This window comes from Perca flavescens, chromosome 18, assembly GCF_004354835.1.
Source record: "Perca flavescens isolate YP-PL-M2 chromosome 18, PFLA_1.0, whole genome shotgun sequence".
NCBI classification, from domain to species: Eukaryota; Metazoa; Chordata; class Actinopteri; order Perciformes; family Percidae; genus Perca; species Perca flavescens.
Genome location: NC_041348.1, coordinates 28,776,920 through 28,800,161, shown reverse-complemented (window position 1 = coordinate 28,800,161; position 23,242 = coordinate 28,776,920). Strand labels below are relative to the sequence as shown.

General features: G+C 41.9%; 1 protein-coding gene across 2 annotated transcripts in view; it reads left to right on the top strand.

Moving 5' to 3' along the window:
- Nucleotides 1–1,444: 1,444 nt before the first annotated feature.
- aig1 (androgen-induced 1 (H. sapiens)) overlaps nucleotides 1,445–23,242 on the top strand; it is a 35,426-nt gene continuing 13,628 nt past the window's right edge. The window contains exons 1-3 of one of the 2 annotated variants that reach the window (XM_028605666.1): nucleotides 1,445–1,823; nucleotides 11,248–11,403; nucleotides 18,409–18,510. In XM_028605666.1, coding sequence (XP_028461467.1) covers nucleotides 11,371–11,403; nucleotides 18,409–18,510 — 135 coding nt within the window. In that variant the 5' untranslated portion in view covers nucleotides 1,445–1,823; nucleotides 11,248–11,370. Of the gene's footprint in view, nucleotides 1,824–4,546; nucleotides 4,840–11,247; nucleotides 11,404–18,408; nucleotides 18,511–23,242 lie in introns of those variants that run through there. The other variant, XM_028605665.1, reaches the window with a different exon arrangement.

The following is a 23,242-nucleotide window of genomic DNA, read 5'->3' as shown; positions in this document are numbered from 1 at the left end:
TTGAAAACTAATTACAATTATGAACCTGAAAATGTAAATAGTCCCCCAACTTACAATTCTATTCGATTGCTAGACGACAGCTGGAGACACGTGCAAAAATCTAACCACAGTTCAGCTCATGTGGACCAAGCTCTAGTTCGTCTTTCATCGCTTGAATACAGTTTTGAAAACTCTACAGACTTATCCCATGACTTTAACCACATCACACAATGTGTATTTACAGCACTTTGTTCAAATGCTAACACACTGCTGTCAAAACGGTTACACACACATTCATAACAGAATGGATTTCAGTCTGGTGCCTATCACTGCTGATTGCAATTTCAGCTGGAAGCCTAAGCAGGTGTCTTGTTTGACTTGTTACAGTTCTTTTTTCTTCCAATTGCTAAAACACAATTTTGCAAACTAGGCTGGTTTTATCAAAAATACTTAACACAATTCACAAAACCACACACCCAAACTGCAAAATACCTCATATATATCCAGCAAAATGAAGCACTGCAACCAAAACTACACATATAGCATTATCCAAATCAAACTTTTGCACCAAATGGCACACACTTCATTCATATTACCAGCTTGTTGTCTAACCAACTACACACTGTTGGGCATAATTGAAAAGCACTCTCATCTTTAGCATGCTTTGCCATAATACTAAAATAGTTCAAATTGTAGGAAATTCATATTTGCAGATACACACACTGTTGAAATATTTTTTTATTTTTCACCAAACAAGTCAATGCAACATATGCACAGCAGGCATATTTACATCAGACTGAACAAAAATATGCTCACAAAAAACAGTAAACTGAAAAAGAAAATTGCAGAAAAATTGTACAGAAAAAAATATATAGAAAAACAAAAGAGGCATCATAGTGCTTATTCCCTGATTGAAGTGGTAACAATTAACCATTGAGGTGTTTGGCCAGGTGGAACATATGTTGGCCAGTTAGCTCATGTAGTGTTATTTTGAAATGGCAAACATGTGACTTTACGTCAGATTGTCGTGTCTTATGCAGAGAATGCGTTTAGACTTTTGGAGACTTGAGAAGAGGTTTTGCTCTCTGTGTGTCAGTTTACAGTTTTTGCAGATTGCTTACATACTAAAATCAAAAGTATTACATAATTATCAAAACCTTACACTCAAGGAGCAAAACATTGGCCCAGATCCACACCACTATATGTCAGCTTCACACTTTTTGCAAAAGAAAATACACACAGCGATTTGCAAAACACTAAACACGCTTGTATTCCTTAGACAGAGACGTATATCATGATGTCACTTCCTTGCAATTCCACACACCTGTGAGCCAACCTGTGAAACACAGCCATCAGGTGCGCAAACACATGATTGCTTAATTGTAGACACACCATTCAGGTTTAAGCAGTATAAAAAATGCAGCAGGTAAGTTTACCTGCCTTCAACCAAAATGAAGGAGTCAGAAGAAGAGGGAGGGTGTGTAGAATAATGCTCTTACTTTTTGCAGATAAATATAATAAGAATGTAAAAGGTTACCATAAGAGACCAAGTGTGTTTTGGTGTATGCTGTAAGCCATAACTATAAGATAGTTGGGGTCACAGTGGCCTCGAGCGGAGTACATTGAGTAATAATAACAAAAGAGGACGAGACATAATACAGTGCGGGTGTTGTGTGAAGACTGCAGTCCCGGTGCGGAAGAAGAAGAGTGTCGCCCAAGAAAGAAAGAATAAAAGATGAGGGGAAGAATAGATCGGGGCTCACGAGGTCTGACAGTCTAGAGACGCGTGGACAACGTCAGACAATCTGCTTCCTGTTTACATTCACAACAGTCATGTGTGTAAGGTACTGTAGACCTGTGCATGTGTCCATCCACCCGTGAAAATGTGTGGAAACAGCGCTACACTCTTTCCCCGAGTAGTACAGCGTTGCTGTGGCAACAGCATCACCTCTGTCCTCGCCTGCTGCAGATATTTTTATAGTGTCTATCAGCATCGTCTCTCTTTCTCTCCCTTTCACTGTGAATCAGTTAATTTTTAATTCCTGCTTTACTGTCATGGCACTGGTGTTCTGTTGAATTTATTCTTCATTATTTAATATTTATTTAGTTTATAACAATTAATGGAGTCCTGAAAAATCTGTTTTTTTTATCTTTCAATAGAATTCTTTCCATTGATGGTATATTATGTTTATTTATGTAGCAATTCTTATATATTGACTCTGCTCTTGTTATGTTTATTTCATTTCAGTTTGACCCTGATGTGTTACTCTGTGCCCATGACTAAATTATAAAATAAATGTCATTATAAGAATGAAACGACAGCTGAATTTGAAAAACAAATGCATACAAATAGTGTATATCACACCAATATAATGACAGATAGATTTTTAAATGTATCATTTATTTAACTTGCGTGAGGTCCCGCATATTTCCACGTATGTTTTTATTATAAAGCAGGTCTAAGTGCTAAATAAATCCTGGGAAAGTATCAAAACAATCAATCCACAATGAAATGCACACAGCTGGTATTCAGAAAATGTGCCTTTAAATGGTTGTGATGTCACAATTATAATATATAGTTAGAAAGTGCAGCTACAGTGCCGTTACAGTCTTTCCCCAGATGCAATGACGGGGAAGAGACTCCGAGAGCGCAGACGCTAAATTAAATTGACGGGTGCTAAAACAGAGCATTTCAGACCGACATCATGAGAAAAATTAAGTTTTCTTTTAACATTAAAGCACATTAACATGTTCTAGTAGAAACCCAAAATACAAGAATGAAGCTGGAAATGTGCACAATGGAAGTTTTATTAATGACATATAGCATCGTTAATAAAACTTCTGTGATGAATAATATTGTGTTCTATTCATTAAAACATTAAATACCTACAGCGTTTGCAACCCAGCATAATACCTTAGGACAGTGATTCCTAACCAGGGAAGCAGCCTACTTCTGCAGTTGCCTGGGGGTACGTAGAAAGAGCATAGCCCACCTGATTTGAAAAGATATAAATTATGATTTGATTGGAATAATATATCAACACTGGTTCAACGGTTAAAATAGTAAGCTAAAGGTTGAAATAGTTAAAAGCAATGGATAAATGGTAATATAACTAGCTACAAGTAATGACTAAACAGTTCAAATGATTAGCTAAATTAATGTAAAAATTATTAAAATATCTAAAAGTTGAGATAGTTGGCTAACTATTTCAACCGTTAGCTAACTATTTAAACCATTAGCTAACTACTTAAACCGTTAACAATTTCAACCTTAAGCCAACGGTTGAAATAGTTACCTATAAGTTGAAATAGTTAACTAAAGGTTGAAATAGTTAGCAAACAGTTTAAATAGTTAGCTAAAGTAATGTAGAAACTATTAAAATAGCTAAAAGTGGAAATAGTTAGCTACAGGTTGAACTAGTTAGCTAAACGTAATGTTAAAGGATGAATGGTTGAAACATTCAGCTTCACTCCAAGTAGTTGTAATGTTAGCCTAGAGTAGGTTTGTCCCAAGGGGGTAAACCAGCCTCCGCAAAGTGTACCATTTTGATGCTACCTAGCACTCACCCGCCGTTAGCATCCCATTGACTGCCATTCATTTTGGCACCACTTTGACAGCGAATAACTTTACATCTGAAGCGTTTAAAGACTCTATTTGTCCGTTGTTTATTTCTAAAGAAACACAACAATGTATAAAAGGCTCCATTACCTTGTAGCTCACGTTATGGCTCCGTAGCAGACGCTTTTATAAAAATAGGCTAACGATTGTGTCATGACCACGAGACTTACTGTTGCATAGTAGAGAAATGGCCGCATGGTCAGGAGATGCTCGCAGGCAGTTTGAACTTCCATTAGCTGTTTAGGTTTAATTACTAATGTTAACTAGCATGTTAGTGATCAATAATTAGCCTGTGCCTATGTTATCTCCTTACATATACCTACACTCTCCGTCTCTGTAAGATTGGGAATGATTGAGATTTCTATTGGCACAGCTACCAGAAGACTTCACACTTTCAGACAGGTTGCTCACGTCACATCTATGTCTTCAAGCTCAGTTGTTTTGGAGGCTCCTCAGTAACGCTCAGCCAGCACCGGAAAAGTGCTTATAGAGTTAACTGGTCTCCGTTGCAAGTCTACAGTGTGGCTTTGTCCATTAATTTTAATTAATCTGTCTGGTTTGTACCCCCCCTCTCTAATATGACCCCCGGGAGAGTTTTCCGTCCTCATGTTTAAACCAAAGGTAGCGGTCGCGGTTTTAAACACGTAGTAACAAGGACTGCTGACCAAACCACCTTAATATTGACAGTTAAACTGTAACTTATGAAATAATTAACAACATCCACTTTTATATAACGAATAGTGTTTTACGTGCACATCAAGTGAACACACTTATGAAGAAAAAACATACATACGAGGCAATACAAACGAGAAATAACAGAATCATTACAAACATCCGAGTACAACAAAACATTCAAGGAACCACTGGCCGTGGGAGACACCCCTCCCCTCCGCATTGCATCGTCATCATAACACGGAAGCAATACACAATCAGTGGGGGTAGGGGGGGGGGAGCGGGCACGAGAAGAGGCGCATGCACAGGGAGGGAGGTGAAAACAGGCTAACGTAGGATTAATAAAGAAACAGATAGAAAAAGGTAGAAAAAGGTTGCACAGAGGCAACCGTCCGACAGGTGAACAAAAGACGCAGAGAGCGAGCATCATGGCGCTGATCCCGTCGCAGGTTCTCCGGGTCGCCATCCTCATGTCTTATTTCTCCATCCTCTGCCACTACAAAGCGTTAGACATGCCGGCACACCAGACCTACGGGGGCAGCTGGAAGTTTCTAACATTCATAGACTTGGTGAGATTTAACCTATCATGTTATTTCAACCCTAAAGTTAGCTGCATGAGCTTGCAGAGTCGGGACAAAGAGGTGTAATGCCGTGCTTGGTGTCGCTGCTATCAGGTTTGATTATTCAGCGTTTCCTGTCCTCACTGTCCCGGTATGTAATGCATCGCTAACCGGAGAGAAGGTAATTAAACTACACTCATTTTGTATTAAAATGGGTCTGGACTCGCGTTTGGAGTCCCCAACGTGGTTGACGGGTGAGCTCACTGCGTATAGTGGCTGAACCGGAACAGGTGTCGCGGTGCCGAATGCACTCCTGTTACAAATAAATCCTTCCCCCCTTACACGGGAGCGCGCCGCGCGTTCACTATTGATTGTAAAAGCCTCCCATACATAACATGTGTAGCTCCCTAATCTTTCAGACAACATACACTTGCCTGAATATTCACCAACAGGCAAACAAAAATAATATATATATATATATATATATATATATATATATATATATATATATATATATATATATATATATATAAATTATTGCATACAATTGAAGTATGACACAGGATAAACACCTTATTTCCAAACTGGCCCTGAAGACATTTTCATATAGCCACAGCAAACTTTACAAAGACACGATACGCACATCCAACAATTCTCACTGTTATTCAAGATAACTTTATCCAGGATGATTACAAAAATCAATCCTCAAGTTGCTATCAGTGAACCCAGTTAGGTGGAATAAAATAAACAGGATTATTTTTGCCTGATAAATAGGGCTGGGCCATATGGAGAAAATCAAATATCACGATATTTTTGACCAAATACATCAATGTCGATATTGAAGGGTTCACTATTGGTGCTTTCATAAATATTTACACAGTGAGAGTTTTGATAAATAATCACCAATAAAGTGGATACCATGGAAAATTAAAAACAGTATGTCCGTTAAGTCCAGAAAATGACATCACTTCACTGTAATGCAACCTTTAAAACCAGGAAAAGACAACACGTGTCATATCACGATACTATGATATCTAAAATGGAAGACGATATTTGGCCTCATATATCGATGTCAATATAATATCGTTATATTGCCCAGCCCTACTGATAACAGCATTTTATCCCAAATTAGTTAAACTACATTTGAAGAACGGAGCCGGTGTTAGGCTTTAAAGTCAGGTGCACCCCCGGAACTAAACGTGGATAAAACAGATTCTAGATCAAACCAACAGAGCAGATGTCAACAGTAAGACAAAAAATGAGCAGAAAGTTTGCATCAGTGCATACTTGTGACAGCTTCTGAATGAGACCCATTCAGCTTCGTCTCCAGTATTATGGCGTCTGAAGTGAAAAGTAGATCAAGGACTTCACACAGTAGTGATTGGAAGAAGACACCAACGCACACTGCTCCCGGTCATCCCAAACAACGCACACATACATGTACGCTCACAAAGAGGCAGCTCTATTAGAGACTAATTCAATAAGCCAGTCATTCACGAACACAGCAGGTCAACGTCAGCGCTAGTACCCTCACACAGTGTTAGCTATGGTCGAGCTTTAACAAACTAACCATTGTGGACAAAGAGCAGAAGGTTCTCTAAGTAGTGTCTGTTTCCATTTGAAGAACCAAAAGTCCATTTTGTGGCAATGTCTGTTTATTTCAGTAGTAATGCAACAGTACTGTTGCTCAGCTGTGTTTCCTGTAGTCTCGCATTGCCAGACCCTTCCTCCACAGCGCTGCGGAGGAGGGTCTGGCTGGTTCACACAGCATTCCCGGGATGGGAGAAAAACGTGCTCTGGTTTATTGGCTTTTTTTTTTTTTAAACCAATCCCAGTCGTCCAAGGGCAGTGCTGAGCACCATGAGGAGCAACGGTGCCTCTGCAAAATAGCCTCTGGAAGGAACTTGTTTTGGTGGAACGTGTGTACGTTCAAAAGTAGTTTTAGTCGTTTAGTAGCTAGCTGTCTGGATTAACCCTGCATAGATCTGAGGAGCAGTTAACCTTAGTCCTCACAAATCCACCGGAGGTTAGAACACCAACACAAAGAAAGAGGAAGGTAACAGGACATCCGGCCTAAATGAGGGACATACGGCGAAATATCGGGCGGCACTGGCGCAATCCTGGAAGTGGAACGTCATGTGTATATATTATACATGTACTATACACATAGTATACTGTATATGTTTCCCGTAACTTGTAGTGACAATTGATGACTTCAAAAGCTATGTGAGGCGTTCAGAGTTGCAAAATGCAATTCAGTTTTCTGGATTTGACTTTGGTTTGGAAAAGTTTGTTCTCTTTTATATCCAAGCAAGAAACTAATTGATATTGAATCGGAAATGTAATCGAAACGGGACCTTGTGAATCGGAATCGACTCAAGAACTCATTGGCAATTCCTGTGTGTGTGTGTGTGTGTGTGTGTGTGTGTGTGTGTGTGTGTGTGTGTGTGTGTGTGTGTGTGTGTTTGGTTGTGTGTGTTTGGTTGTGTGTGTGACAGCTATGTCATATTTTCCACATTAGACCTCTCCTCATGGTTAACTGTGCTGTTAATGACCTGAAAACACCAGCAGCCAGGAAACGCACACACTGCTGCAACATCTGCCTCTTAATCTGTGTGTGTGTGTTTGTTACTGTATGAACATGTGTAATATGAAGCCCTGCAAATTATAAGCGCTACACTGACCTGATTGCGTTGAGATCCATTTCACAAACGCCGGCACTTTGATTGTGATTGATTTTTGGTGTTGTTGCTGCTCAGAGCCTCATCGCTAGCCGAGTTCACATAGAAAGCCATTATATATGTAGCAGGCAAGCTAGGATAGGTATCAGGCTTTTATTTGTGCCGACATCCACACACATTTCAGTTACAGGCACACACACAAATGCACACACATCAAGCAGGGGACCTGCTAAGTATTTTTTTGACAAACGCAACGTGCATAACTGGAAGTAAATTGGCATCCGATAGCTTTTAAAGGCAAAATGTCTCCAACGTCCAGCCGTCCGCTCACCCAGTGGGGGACACCCGATACTCCCAATGTGAGATTAGAGGAGAGGAGGAGCGATGAGGAGGTGAGACGGGTGTGTGCATTTCTCTCCATTTCTCTCTGGAAAAAGGTCAGATCCATCATTGTGGACATATTGACGGGAGTGTTTGATTACAGGGGGAGAAAAGGAGAGCTGCTTACTCCCTCGCCACAATCCACTTAATGTCCTCCCTCCCTCCCTGTGACTTTGAGCATTTGAAATTAGGGCTGGGCAATATATCGTGATATGAGACTAGATATCGTCTTAGATTTTGGATATCGTGATATGACATAAGTGGTATCTTTTCCTGGTTTTAAAGGCTGCATTACAGTAGTGATGCACTTTTCTGAACTTACCAGACTGTTCTAGCTGTTCTATTATTTGCCTTTACCCCACTTAGTCATATCAACATTACTGATGATTATTTATCTAAAATGTAAGTGTGAAGATATTTTGTTTACGCACCAGTTGTCAACCCTAGAATATCGCCGCAATATCAATATCGAGGTATTTGGTCAAGAATATCGTGATATTGGATTTTCTCCCTCTCGCCCAGACCTATTTGAAATTCATAATCTGAGTGAAGTATTTGCCCAAGATAAAATGATGCATTCATCTCACGGCTTTATGGCACCAATTCAAGATATTTAAAAAAAAAAGGAATAGTTTGGATGTGTTGAAGTAGGGGCTGTATGAGCTGCTTCTTCACAGTCAGTCAGTCATCAGATTCATCTACCAGCCCTTACAGAGCTGGCTCAGGTTTACCTTGGACCAGCTCTTCGTTATGCTGTTATAGGTCTAGACTGCCGCAGGACTTCCTTTGACACACTGAGCTCCCCTCTCCTCTCTCTTTCCATCTGTGTGCACTCATGGCCCAGAAATGCTTATTACTAACTTAACTCTGGGGAGCTTTTCCCCCCGGAGTCCTTATGTTTTCTCGCCTCGCGGTTTTCCTTGGATTAGGGTGGCACCTAAATCATGGTTGCAGCTGGCGCCGTGATCCTGCTCTGCGCCCTACTACGCCCTGAACTACTTCAACTTCTATTTCTAGCCATAGTTCCATTATCTCTTGCTTGCTGTTGGGGGAATTATTGGAATTGTTGGGTCTCTGTAAATTATAGCGTGTGGCCTAGACCTACTCTATCTGTACAGTGTCTTGAGGTAACTCTGGTTATGATTTGATACTATGAATTGAATTGAATTGAATTAGCTACAGTAGTTAAAAAGGTGAAGCACACAGAGTAAAACATGACAAAGAGACTGGTTCTGAGATCAGTTAAAGGCTGAGCTGTTATACAAACAAAGCCGGTGACGTGTACATTGTCAGCCTTCTGTACAGTTTTTCCCGTTTTGTGGTGAATAAACGGACCACAAAAATACTCCAGCGGTCAGGACAAACTGGTTCCCCAGCTGGCTGTGTTCACACATGCTGATCTCAGATTGAAGCCAGGGTCGCCCGCACCCTCTCCTGAAGATGTTGACATGACTTTGGGGTAATGTGTGTTACTGACTGGAGTAGAGGAAGGTGAGGCATGGCGAGTGCACCACATAATGCAACGATTGCTTTGATTGCAGTGCAGTTAATGACCTGAAAACACCAGCAGCCAGGAAACGCACACACTGCTGCAACATCTGCCTCTTAATCTGTGTGTGTGTGTGTTTGTTACTGTATGAACATGTGTAATATGAAGCCCTGCAAATTATAAGCGCTACACTGACCTGATTGCGTTGAGATCCATTTCACAAACGCCGGCACTTTGATTGTGATTGATTTTTGGTGTTGTTGCTGCTCAGAGCCTCATCGCTAGCCGAGTTCACATAGAAAGCCATTATATATGTAGCAGGCAAGCTAGGATAGGTATCAGGCTTTTATTTGTGCCGACATCCACACACATTTCAGTTACAGGCACACACACAAATGCACACACATCAAGCAGGGGACCTGCTAAGTATTTTTTTGACAAACGCAACGTGCATGCAGGTTTTTGCTCCAATGTGTGGTTTCTCTCACTCATCAACTCTTCTTTCTTTTGCTTCCCACCTTCCTCTTCTGAAAAAATGATTTGTCTTGTGCCGACCTTACACCAAACGACTTTTCAAGCGATTCCGCTGTTGCAGAAAACTTTCCGACATCAGAATGAAATCATGAGAGTCTTACTAGAGTTGGGGGCGCGCTCCCGTCGTCTCAGTTGTTCAGCGCAGGTGGTCATATAACTCAGTCCCAGTCAGTGTTTTTCCCGTCTTGACGTTCCAGCAAAATCAAACGTGTTTTGATATTAATGCTGCGTTCCGGACACAATTTGTAGCCCGTAAGTTATGACTCACGACTTGGTAGCGTTCCAGGCAAAGTCACGGCAAACCCTTCTAGCTAGCGTCAGCTAGCGGCTACCTAGCGATGATGTTAGCTAGTGCTAGCTGATACTAGCAAAAACATGAGTTACGGGTTGCCTGGAACGCAGCTTTTGAAGTCTTGGTAGTGAAGTTAAATCACGTGAACATTGTCAACAACCAATGGGTGCACTCCCTCCAGAAACAAACAGGAAGCAGCAAATGGCTAGAGCCAGCGTTATTTATGGTTGCTGTGGCGCCGCGCTAAGCTAAACGCCAAAGAGGGATTTTGAACCCTTTTGGAGCGCGTCATCCAACGGGAGTTTTACCGGCGGATAAACGCGGACCTCCGGGTACTGCCGCCATTCGTCTGCATGTACGGCAAAAACAGAAACTCTACAAAGTTTCCCTCAAGTTACCCGCTAAACGCTAGCGGTAGTAGCTAACTTGGTTACATTTTTCCAAACGAAGCTAGCTAGTTGTAGTCTTGCAATGTGTGACCCTGCAAGATCCCCAATCTTTACATATTATAACAGTCTTTAACGTTGGATGTGAGATGCTGTCAGACTTTAGTCTTTTTAAAGTCTGTTCAGAGTCTTCTAGTCCAGTCATTCCCAAACTGTGGTCCGTGGACCACTAGTGGTCCGTGAGGGTACTGCAGGTGGTCCGTGGAAAAGCAAAATAAAACCTTAATTTTTTACCAGGAAAGAATATGTAAATTGATTTTTTTTTTTTAAGTTATTGTGATTACTAAAATAAGCTACTGGCGCTCTGCCCTAACCCTAAAAATCGCCAACGGTTTTGAAATTTTGAAAGTTGTTTTATTACTATATAGATTTATTACGCCATTGCTATGGAAATAAGTTGTTTAAATGAACCTGATTATGCCCTCAGGCGCTTGAGTAAATAAATAAATAAAATATGTGGCAGCCGTTGTGTGCAGTAAACATTCTTTTAACAAACCTGTTGTACTGATGCAATGACCAGTTATAGTTTAGTGTCATGTGAAAACGTGTCGGCTGTGGAAGAGCTCGCTGAACTCTCCCCGTCTCTCTCCGCAGGTGATCCAGGCGGTGTTTTTCGGACTGTGCGTCCTGATCGATGTGTCCAGTCTGCTGACTAGGGGAGGCGACAGCAGGGAGCAGGAGCGGCAGCTGAAGAAGCTGATTGGCCTGAGGGACTGGATGATGGCCGTGCTGGCCTTCCCTGTCGGAGCGGTGAGCGGATGGACGCATGCAACCAAACACACACACACACACACACTCGAAAGACACACACACAAACACACAATAGCCCGGGGAAAGATCAGGAATCAAAGGCTTGAGTTTATGCATTTGCAGTATAATCAGCTCTCTCTCGCTCAAACCTTTTTCTTGCCCTTTTCTTTGGTCTCTGTGAAGCGTGGGCCAACTGTGGATTCAGAAGGCTTGTCCTCTCCGATAAGTCTCAAAAAAAGCATCCGCGTCCTAGGTTTATAGAAGATTGAGGTGCACATAGTCGGCGGGTGTCTAGGGGTCCTCCCTCAACAAAATGTGGCGTTTTTCATTAAAAGAAAATGCAATTTCACATAATTTTGGACCGTTATTATTATAATAACCTTATCTGTGTCTAAAACGTTGGAAAAGCTAGAGCAGATAATAAATGAATAATGCTCAAAAAGCTTAAAGACAAAACTTGCTGGGGACCAAACTACAATCATCAGCTCTCAGAAGAGTTATTTAGTTTTGATGCTCACATTGATGTTACATTCATTTAGCTTAGTTGGTGCCCAAAACCACTTCGGTGCTGTGCTATTGCGTAGAATCGACGGCGTACCCCCGCAGACACCTCGGCGTCTCTACGCCGTAGCCTTACGTGTACCTCTCGAAAAATTACTCTCGAATATACCTCTCAAAACGAGTTTGATATTTACGAGATACAAACAAGTTTTGATATTTTCGTAAGTTTGAAGTCTTGTTAGGGAAGTTAAATCACGTGAACATAGTCAACAACCAATGGGTGCTCTCCCTCCAGTCACAAACAGGAAGCAGCAAACGGCTAGAGCCAGTGTTGTTTACACGCTAAAGAGGGGAAAATTGCCAATTTTCAACCCTTCTGAAGGGCGTCATCCAGCGGAAGATTTACCGGTGGGTAAACGCGGACCTCCGGGTACTGCCGCAATTTATCTGCACGTACGGCAGAACAGAAACTCTGCTAACTTTCCCTCAAGTTAACAGCCAAACGCTAGCGTTAGCTAGCTAGCTTGGTCACATTTTTCAAAACGAGTCTAGTTGTAGTCTTGCAATGTGTGACCCTGCAAGATCCCCAATCTTTACATATGACAGTCTTTAATTGAATTGAATTGAAAAAACTTTATTAATCCCGATAGGGAAACTGGTTTGCCACCAACCATACAGCAATTGAACACAATACACAACTAACAGACAAATAAACAAACAAATAATTCTGGACTAGTAGACCAATAGACCGTAATAAGGAGACAATAAATAAATAAATAAATTTATAGAAGACAAAAATAATATCCAACGGTTAACAGTGTAGGTTATAAAATCTAACCGCAGCGGGAACAAAAGACCTTCTCATGCGCTCACTAGAGCACCGAGGCATCACCAATCGCTCACTGAAAGAGCTTCGGAGTCCTTTGAACAGTGGGTGTAATGGATGGCCTTCAAAAAGCAGGACAATTTTTAGTTTTGAACTAATCCTCTTCTCTACAATAACCTCCAGTACATCCTGGTTAAGACCAATAACTGAACCAGCTCTCTTGATTAACTTGTTTATCCTATTTTTGTCCTCAACAGATATACTGCCTCCCCAGCACAGTACAGCATAAAAAAAGTACACTAGCCAAAATCCCTTGATAAAAAACATTTAAGAGCTTTGTGCTGATGTTGAATGATCTAAGTTTTCTCAAAAAGAACAATCTCGACTGAGCCTTCTTCATTAGGACATTCGTATTCTCCTTCCAGTTTAATTTTTCGTCCAGGTATATACCTAAGAATTTATATGACTGCACAATTTCAATCAACTGCCCATTAATTATAACTGGAAGGACCTTCTCTTTTTTCTTCCTAAAATCAATAACAAGTTCTTTGGTCTTTCCTACGTTCAGTTTCATAAAGTTAGACTCACACCAGGTGTAAAAAGACTGCACCTCTCTTCTGTAGGCAAGATCATCACCCTGATTAAGTAAACCCACTAAAGCAGTGTCATCCGAGAATTTTTGTACCCAACAAGATGGCTGACTATGCCTGTAGTCAGCAGTATAAAGAGAAAATAAAAAGGGAGATAAAACTGTGCCCTGAGGTGCTCCAGTATTAGTTAGAATGGTATCAGAATGTTTGTTACCAATCCTAACAAACTGTGGTCGTGCTAAAAGGTAATCTAAAATCCAGGCAATAGTGGTATTATGCAATTTAAAATCAATTAATTTACTAGCTAAAATATGAGGCTGTATAGTATTAAAAGCACTCGAAAAGTCAAAAAACATTATCCTAACGGAACTGGCAGTAGTTTCAAGATGACTGTAAATATTGTGAACCATATATAATAGTGCATCATCTACCCCCACACCTTTCCTATATGCGAACTGCAAAGGATCCTGAAAGGCAGACACCTGTCTAGTCAGATGCTCTAGTACAACCCTCTCGAAACACTTCATAATGTGCAAGGTCAGAGCTATAGGCCTCAGATTTGAAAGACTGTTAGACACCTTAGCTTTTTTGGGAATAGGGACCAGACAGGAGGTTTTCCACATAACCGGGATTTTAGCAGAAGACAGAGTTGGATGTGAGTTGATTGTCTTTAGATGTGAGATGACTTTAGTCTTTTTAAAGTCTGTTCAGAGTCTAGTATATGGTAGGCCTTAGCCTTTAAATGTTTTGGAAAAAACGTCAGTCAGGTCTGCACATTTTAGATGAATCCTTGTCGTCTTTCATGTATCGGTTTCATGTTTCATGTCGGTCCGTTCACATGCACATAATATTCCGGTTTTTGCCCTAATTCGGAAAAAGACGATATTCCGACTAAGCTGTTTACGTGGCTAATGAAAATGAATAGTCCACTAATATTCCCGATACATGTAGCCATACAAAACAGGATTTTTTTTCAAAGTTTACCAGCGGTGGCGGACTTGTTGGACTGTGCGAACACAGCGTCCCTCTTTCATTCCTTCAACCAGCTTCTTGAAAAGGTCTGCGTAGCGATGTGTGCGCATATCCAAAAACCTGTTGATATGTGGTATGACAAGAGAATCGGGCCATTTATTTAAATACGTTGTGTCTGTCACATGAGTTGAGTCAGCCAGAGGCTCTCTCTCCAAAACGGCGTCAAGTTTAAAGGCTTGCTTAACAGCAACAATAAACTATCCAACGTTAGGGCATCTCCGAGTTATATAAAGGCTTGCTGTCTGCAAACCCAGACACTTCGTAGAACGGTAGCTGACTTGTGTTACGTTAATTCATTTGAACAGGGACAAAGGACAAAGAATTAACCTTAGAAAAAAACAGGGAGAGATGTAATGTACAGGGTTGGATCAAATTCCTATTTTTCGCCCCTAGTCCCTGAGCAGGGAGGTAAAATAATAAAACAATAAGAAAGATAAGATATTACAAGGAGGTTAGACATTAAAAACACACAAAATACACCCCCCCCCCACACACACACACACACTTCCCTACACACACCAAAACAAGTACCAAATACAGTACAAAGGTAGTCAATAAAAGTATACAAGCCCCAAACACAATTTCACAAATGTGTGAGTTTGCTTTGTGAGTAGTAGGGCTGTCCTCCACTAAAGAAATTCTTAGTCGATAAACACTGATGTGATTTTTGATGACTAATCGATTAGTTGAATTAAAAAAAAGCGACAAAAACATCTTAAAAAAATTGTTGAAAAACAACTCAAAATAGCGACAAAAACCTCCAAACCACCAACAATTGTCAATTTTGTTTTGGTTTTATGTCGGATAGCCTAATAGCTGGTTTGATTTGCATTGAGAGATGATTTTATGGAAAGTACCCCATGCCAACCTCTAAGTATGGTGAAGGGTATGTGATGATGTGGGGGTATGGTGAAGGGTATCTGGTGATGTGGGGGGGCTATTTTAATTCCAAAGGCCAAGGGAACTTTGCATAGTATCCTGGATCCATGAAATAACTGGCCTTTAAAAATAACAACCTGCCTGCCTCTATGGGAATTTAACATAGGGGTGTACTGACTTTTGTTGGTGTGTTGTTATTTTGAGGGGACAGCACATTTACACTGTTATACAAGCTGTACACTTAATACTTTACATTGTTAGCAAAGTGTAATTTCCTCAGTGTTGTCCCATTAAAAGATATAATGAAATATGTACTAAAATGTGAGGGGTGTACTCACTTTAGTGAGATACTGTAAACACGCCACCTGCCAAAGTGGCTAGCGAAAGTGACTAGGTGTGTTACCCGCCGCTGCCGAAATCTACCCGCATTTGGCGGATTGGTGGGTGCTAATGTCAAGCCCTGTTCGACATGATCAGTGGATTAATCAAACAGGCAGTCAAAAGTTAAATATACCAAAATATAGAGATCAGTTTAGAGAACTCTACAAAAGGCTTATTCAGTAGCTGTTGTGGAGTTCTCCATTTCACTGGGCCTGCGTCCGAAATTACCCTCTAACATGCTACTTAGTAGCTAAAACAGTATGTGAGTCTTTTTAGTATGACCGAAATCTTAGTATGAAACCAATAGTACCGCAAATACAGTATTACAGTATGCAATACTGGACACTACGCCGGCATAATTATCCCACAATGCAATGCGGTAGTAACGACAACGTTCATAACAGACTCTGTAACGTCTATCTTAATTTACATTTCTACATATTGAAACGACCGTTGATCTAGTTATTCGCCTCTTTCAGTAATTTAAGAGTTATCTGGCGATGCCGCTAGAGCGGAGGTCCGGCAGGGGTTACCATGGTTACGCGTCTTCAACGCCAAGGAGGCTCCCAGGAAGTGACGTTTGAAATGACAGCGTAGTGCGTCCGAAAAGATCCACACTACTGTTTATTTGCACAAAAATATGCTGAACGATAGTATACGGTACATATTGAGTATCTAGTGTAGCGGATGCGATTTCGGACGCAACCATGGTCTTCATCAGCAGATGGTTTGCCCAGTTGTCATGGAGTTGTAGATGTTCAAATTAATACATTATTTTTGTATGCTCATTTCCAGGTTCATACTTGTATTTCGGGTTTCCACGATGCATGGTATATGCATGGATGGTGGTATAAACTCCTCATTGCAGCTTTGTAAATATGATTATTTGCTGCTTTTCTCTGTTTTGCATTATTGTAAATTTAATGTCTTCGGGTTCTGGACTGTTGGTTGAGACAAAACGAGGCTTTTGAAGAAGTCACCTGAAGCAAATCAAACAAATAATCGCTAATGGAAAAAATAGCAGCTAGATATATTTGAAGCTCCGTTAAATCTCGCTGTGAATAACCAGAACAAAGGAAACGGTGTTGAGTCGTCCTCAGCTGCTTTAGACAGCCAGAGGGTGACCTCTGTCTGATGCACACGCACACACACACACACACACACACACACACACACACACACACACACACACAGAGTTGATAACTAACTAGGCAACCTGAGTGCCAGTTAGATAGCGGGCACAGACAAGTGTAGGTGTGTGTTGCATGCAAACACCTACTCTGTCCGACACATACATACATATACACACACACACACACACACACACACACACACACACACACACACCTATTGAAGCAGTCAGCTGGCATGGTGCCATGTGTGAGTTAGGCATTGAGTTCAGTTTACACACAGTACAATAGACATGATTATCACCACAGCTAATGTCTGGAAACCTAGCCTGACTGATATGGAAAGTGTGTGTGTGTGTGTGTGTGTGTGTGTGTGTGTGTGTCACTCTGGTACATGCACAGGTGTGCAGGTGCATATATTACACGTATATGTGCATGCGTCTCCATATAGGCATCTGTTTTTGTGTAAGGCAGTATGGAAACTAGAGGAAGTGTGTGTGTGTGTGTGTGTGTGTGTGTGTGTGTGTGTGTGTGTGTGTGTGTGTTTCCTGCCTCAACCGGCCTGTTGAAAGCAGAGAACATGCCGATCAGGGTACAATAGTGGGGGATAGTTCAGATGCCTCGAACTGGAACCCCAGATAGATGACAGTCAGGTAATTCCACCCCCCGTCCTGCAGAACATGGTCTGGCCCGGGTCCAAACAGTCTGCGGGAGATACACCAGGGTTGGTTAGCTTATGGTGCGTTCAGTCTACGTGGGACGTAAAGTGGTCGCAACAGCCAGGGAATCGTTTTGGCAATCAACATGCTTCTGTAACCATTGAACCACCACCACCACCACAGTGTGGAAAGGATCGGAGCACAGTATCATTTACTGTCATGAATAAAACACACACTGTACGTAAGGCTTCATCAGGAAATGTTCTAATTCTTCAATCTCTACTGAGGCAGCACATTCTGCTTATTGTGGTCTTACTGCAGCATGACAATACAGCTTATCATTAAAGGGATAGTTTGGATCTTTGGAAGTGGGGTCGTATGAGCTACATCTCCAAAGTCAGTTTGTTAGCTACAGTAGATGGCGGTTTGCAGAAGAGGTTTGGAGAAGCAGGCACGAGTACCGACACGGAAGCTGAGCAATGTCTTGGGTGTATTCTGCAATGGGAGAAGTGAACGTGAACATTATGATTGTGTGATTATGACTGATTCTTTCGCCCCGTAGTCAACAAAGTAAATATTGAACCCATTTTCTCACAAGCCACATACTGTATCTCCAGAACATTCCTACGCTAAAATGGCATTTTTCATTTTTTTTTTTCAGACCTGGTTCTGTCTCCGGAACAAACTCTCGTGAGATCTGGCCACACGGATAAGCTAACGTCCACTAACGTTCGTGAACGCCCTGACAAAACTAATTTCCGTGATGCTTAATGTCTTTTAGCTGTGTAAAGATCTAATGTTAGCAAAAGAAAAATAATAATAAATTCTACAAATATAACTTTTCATCCGAGGCCACGCCTATTTAGGAGTCAGGAAGTGTGTACCGTTTCATACCATTGGTGCAGCGTGTAATGCACTATCTATAGTTATAGAGTATCTTTGGTCCTTGACATGTGTTGTGTGTGGACTGTTTTCTGAGTTTGTGCGTTCTCTTTCTTTCTCTCTAGTTTGTGGTGTTCACGTTCTGGAGTCTCTACCTGTACGACAGAGAGCTGGTCTACCCCAAACTACTGGACAACTTCATCCCTCAGTGGCTCAACCACGGCATGGTGAGTCCAGTTGTCTGTACGGATATTGTCCTTGTCATTGTCACTTCATTTATTTATAGAATTTATTTGATATGATATATTGGTTCAAATGACAATGTAAGACTGCAACAGTTTTTTTTGCCTGCATCTTACATATTTTTTATCACAAGGACTCCGGGAAAGAAGCTAAATTAGTAACGTGCATTAATGGGACATGAAGCCTTAAATTTACTTTTTGGATCACCAGCCAACATGGCTAGCAGATTTTTAAAGTTACCAGCCAATCAGACTTTCCAAAAGCCAAATGTTTGTTTGTTTTTTCCTAACTATCTTTACTTTACCGTTCTCAGTTTCAGCTGATTTCAGCAGTTGCTCGTAATCGATACCGTGTGCTAGGCATGTGGACCAACGGTTGCACAACACGTCACGACATCAGTGTCCATGGGAAATGTAGGATTAGTACGACTAGCGTGGCTAGATAGAAATTATGTTTCCAAGCCAAACGCACACAAGACCGCCCCAAATTCTTGGCGGACCACTGACCAATTGGGTCACATCGTTTCCGCAGCCTGCCTATTCAAACAGACACAGTGTTATTTGCTTCTTTCATCAACGGCCTCAATCAGCCTAAAATTGGCTAGTAACTTAACAATATTACCCGCCAAAGTTAATTTTTACCCATATTTGGTGGGTTGGCGGGTGTCAATTTAAAGCCCTGGACTTGAATGGGTGAGAGGAGGAGAGAGGAGCTCGGTGTGTTATACTAGTTACATGGTTACACTTACCAGTGTGTCTCCGTGTGTACTTCGTCCAAAGCAATCCCACCAATCAGTCCCAAAACGTCCCAGTTAGAGAGGAAATACCGCTAAACATATTAATTTGTAAATCTTTACAATCATTCCCCGAAAGAACCAAGCAGACCTGCCTTGTTGCACAAGCCAGTTTTTCTTCTTGCCATTTTCAGCGTGTAGCTTAATGGCTCGAAGTTTGCTATCGTTTCCCGAAGTGGTAACGCACAGAGTGCAGAATGTGGCGGGACGTCCACCGCCAGATGCTCGAAATAAATCGTTGTTGATCCAGACTAGTGGCAAAAGGCAAACCTGAGCCAGCCCTTAGTTACTAAAGCATACTGTTAAATAGAGCTGGGCGATATGGAGAAAATCAAATATCACCATATTTAGGACCAAATGCATCGATGTCGATATTGTGGCGATATTGAAAGGTTGACTATTGGTACCCTGGTAATCAAGAGTTCTCGCGAGAGCACAATTTGAATTTGCTCAGCGAGTCCCTCAGGCATTCAGTAATGATGCTCATTAACTATGCCCTCGTAGCCGAGCTGCACCAATCACATCGGTGTTTCTGATATAGGCGGGACAGAGGTGAGCTAAACAGATGACGACAGTTTAATCTACCGGTTAGCTCCTCTGGTAGCTAAGAGTTTAATCTACCAGTTAGCTCCTCTGGTAGCTAAGAGTTTAATCTACCGGTTAAATGCTAATGGTAAGTTATGGTAGAAAGAATGAAGAAAAGCAAGAATAGGTCAAAAAAGCAAAAAAAACGTCGAAAAAAATGCAGTAGAAAGAAGGAAGGCAACACAAGGGCGACAAAAGTGACATAAAATTCAAATAAGCGACAAACGTTGAAAAAGTGACAAAAACTTTGAAAAAAAGCAGAACAAAAACGGAGGAAAAAAAGACGGCAGAAAAAAGTGAGGAAGAAAGGCAAGAATAGGTCAAAACAAGTGACAAAAAATTCATAAAAAAGGTGACAAACTGCAAAAACAGCGACAAAAACTTTGAAAAAGCGTCGAACTTGGGGAAAAAAAAGACACTAGAAGTAACTACAGCCTTGTAACTGAAAAAAAACTTTCACGTACCCCCCCCTACAGTCCTCCAACGTACCCCCAGGGGTACACGTACCCCCATTCGAGAAACACTGCCCTAAGATACGGAGGCCAGCTATCCATAGGCCCCGAGAGAACAACCCAGCTGGACATCTTATGTCATCGGGCAGTGTGTTCCAGGAAAGGGGGCCGATCCTGACCAGATTTATCACTGATCAGGGGAACAGATCTCAGTTCTCAGAGTTCTGGAGGGTTTTGTCATATCGGTGGATCACAAAGTACTCGATAAACCTAATCGGTGGCCAAAGCCCCGTGCTGGTGAACCTCTGAATTTGAATAGAGATCAGGCGGCCGATTGGCTGGCTTTGATTTGCCGTCTAGAGGAAATGGGGTTTAATCTAATGTTTAGACAGCGGCCGGCACACCGTCAGGTGTGTGTGTGTGTGTGTGTGTGTGTGTGTGTGTGTGTGTGTGTGTGTGTGTGTGTGTGTGTGTGTGTGTGTGTGTGTTTTTAAATCAGCCTGTGAGATAATCGGTAAATGTTCCAGCACTTGGGCTTTAATATGCAAAGCCTCCTCATGAAGCTTCCTCCTGCCAGAAAAACAGAGCAGTGTGACGGGAGGCAGCGCGTTTCTAAAAAAAAAAAAAAAAAAAAAAAAAAAAAAATGCTCATTCCCATAACGCTGATTTTAATCAAAAGAGACAAAGACAACGTGTTTGTCTCTTCTCATACTCCAGAAGATGATGTAATCGCTGAGCGGTTGCTATGGCGGCGTCGCCAAGGACCAAAACAATCAGAACAGGACCAACAGGGGTGTGTGTGTGTGTGTGTGTGTGTGTGTGTGTGTGTGTGTGTGTGTGTGTGTGTGTGTGTGTGTGTGTGTGTGTTTGACGGCGCAAAAACATCAGGAAGTGTGTGTGTGTGTGTGTGTGTGTCCAGTCAGGTTGTAAATATTTTGCGGTATTCCATGGTATCGCTATTGTTTGTCTATACCGGCTGCCACGGCAACCGTGTCGCCGTTCCCAATTGGAGGGAGGGAGGGAGGGGTCGAGAGTGATGTGGAGCGAGGGAGAGAAAGAGAAGACGGTACCTCCCAATAAATCTGTCAACGGTCGAGTCGACAGAGTAATTAAAAAGTGAACGAGTGGTGGTTTTTACAGACTTGTTGTTGATCTCTGTCGTCTGTGACGCTTTAAGATCTTGGTTTAATTACTTCCATAACTTTGTAATAATGTCATTAATGCCAGGAAGAAACAAATTTGAAGGATCAACATTGAAGCCACACAGACTGTGACTGTACAACACCGTTATTAATCAACTTAACCAACAGTTAAGCGGGAGTCATGCTTCCGCAGAGGCTCCACGCAGAGCTTTCGCCGTAGCCTACGTTAAGTGGCCTGATGTTTATACTGGTGCGTTGGTGTGTGCGTCGATCTCTTTAAGAGAATAGCAGGGCTGGCATGTGTGTGAGTGTGGTGGAGCGAGTGAGAGAGTGACGGCGATTAGCTTCGGAGCGAGTAGCGACTCTAGAGTCATATAGTGAGAGAAACAAAGTGTCTCCCCTGTGTTTTCTGACCACGGTGGGAAATCTGGAGCAAGAGAAGTTAACTCTCTCCCTGATTTCACGTTGTTTACGGAGAAGGGGGAAATGCAACGCTACCGGGCCACGGCCGGGCGATGTGCGTCTTGCGATTGCTCCGGCGCTGCCGGAAATTCCGCCCGGATGTCCTTCTTTTTCGGCCGGATGTCCTGTTACCTTCCTCTTTCTTTGTGTTGCCGTTCTAACCTCCGGTGGATTTGTGAGGACTGTGGTTAACTGCTCTTCAGATCTCTGCAGGGTAAATCCAGACAGCTAGCTAGACTATCTGTCCAATCTGAGTTTTCTGTTGCACGACAAAAAACTACTTTTGATCGTCCACATGTTCCACCAAAACAAATTCCTTCCTGAGGCTATTTTGCAGAGGTTGCAGAAATTAGGCTCCGTCCGGCAATTTGCGCCACCCAAGACGACTGTGATTGAAATGCCGATAAACCAGAGCACGTTTCTCTTCCATACCGGAATGCTGTGTGGACTAGCAAGACCCTCCTCCGCAGCGCTGTGGAGGAAGGACTATATTTTTTGAAGGGGTGCAAGTCATGGCTACAGCGTTGGGTCAGTATCGCCACGTACCTGCATACGCACCCACGGCGTCGATTTAACTCAAAAACATAAATTGGCATTCAGCGTTAGCTCAACTGTTACTAAGTTATTTAGTGTAATGTTGTATTGGCAACACATTAGCCTCAGGCAGTTAGCATAGTGGCTAGCTCAGTTAGCCGTGAACTTAAATTGAATTCTACTAAATCACAAATCCACAAGCACAGAACAGCTGAAATAAAAAAGAAGAACCTACAGATACACATAATCCTTTTGCGGGAGCATTTGGGGAGCAGATAATAGACGCAATCGTAATGTTTGTTTACAGTAACTTCGGGCTAGAAAACTCCTGCGTTCCGTACATACAATCTAACAGCGCTAAAGCAAACAGGGAGGATGAACAACCGGATATACTCTCATCTCGTTCATCTAAAATGTATGTTTGATGCTTTTGTAGGTCAACACTTTGACTAACACAGTGTTTCCTTTAGGACTTTATTTTTTTTAGCAGTGGGGGCAGGTCTGCCCGAACAACAACCCCCCTCAGTTGTGATTGAACTGTATTTTTTTGAGGAACTATAAGACATCTAGAACAGGTCTACAAAATGAATTAGAACCGACCCACTGCGGTGACGTTTCTGGTGGAGCTGTTTGTTTGATAGTCGACTCGGAAGAAAGCAAACGTTTTGACAATAAACTCCATCAATGCAACAGTATGTGGAGTTAAACTGGACGGGCCCAATAACCTCTGAATAGTTCTACTAGTTGT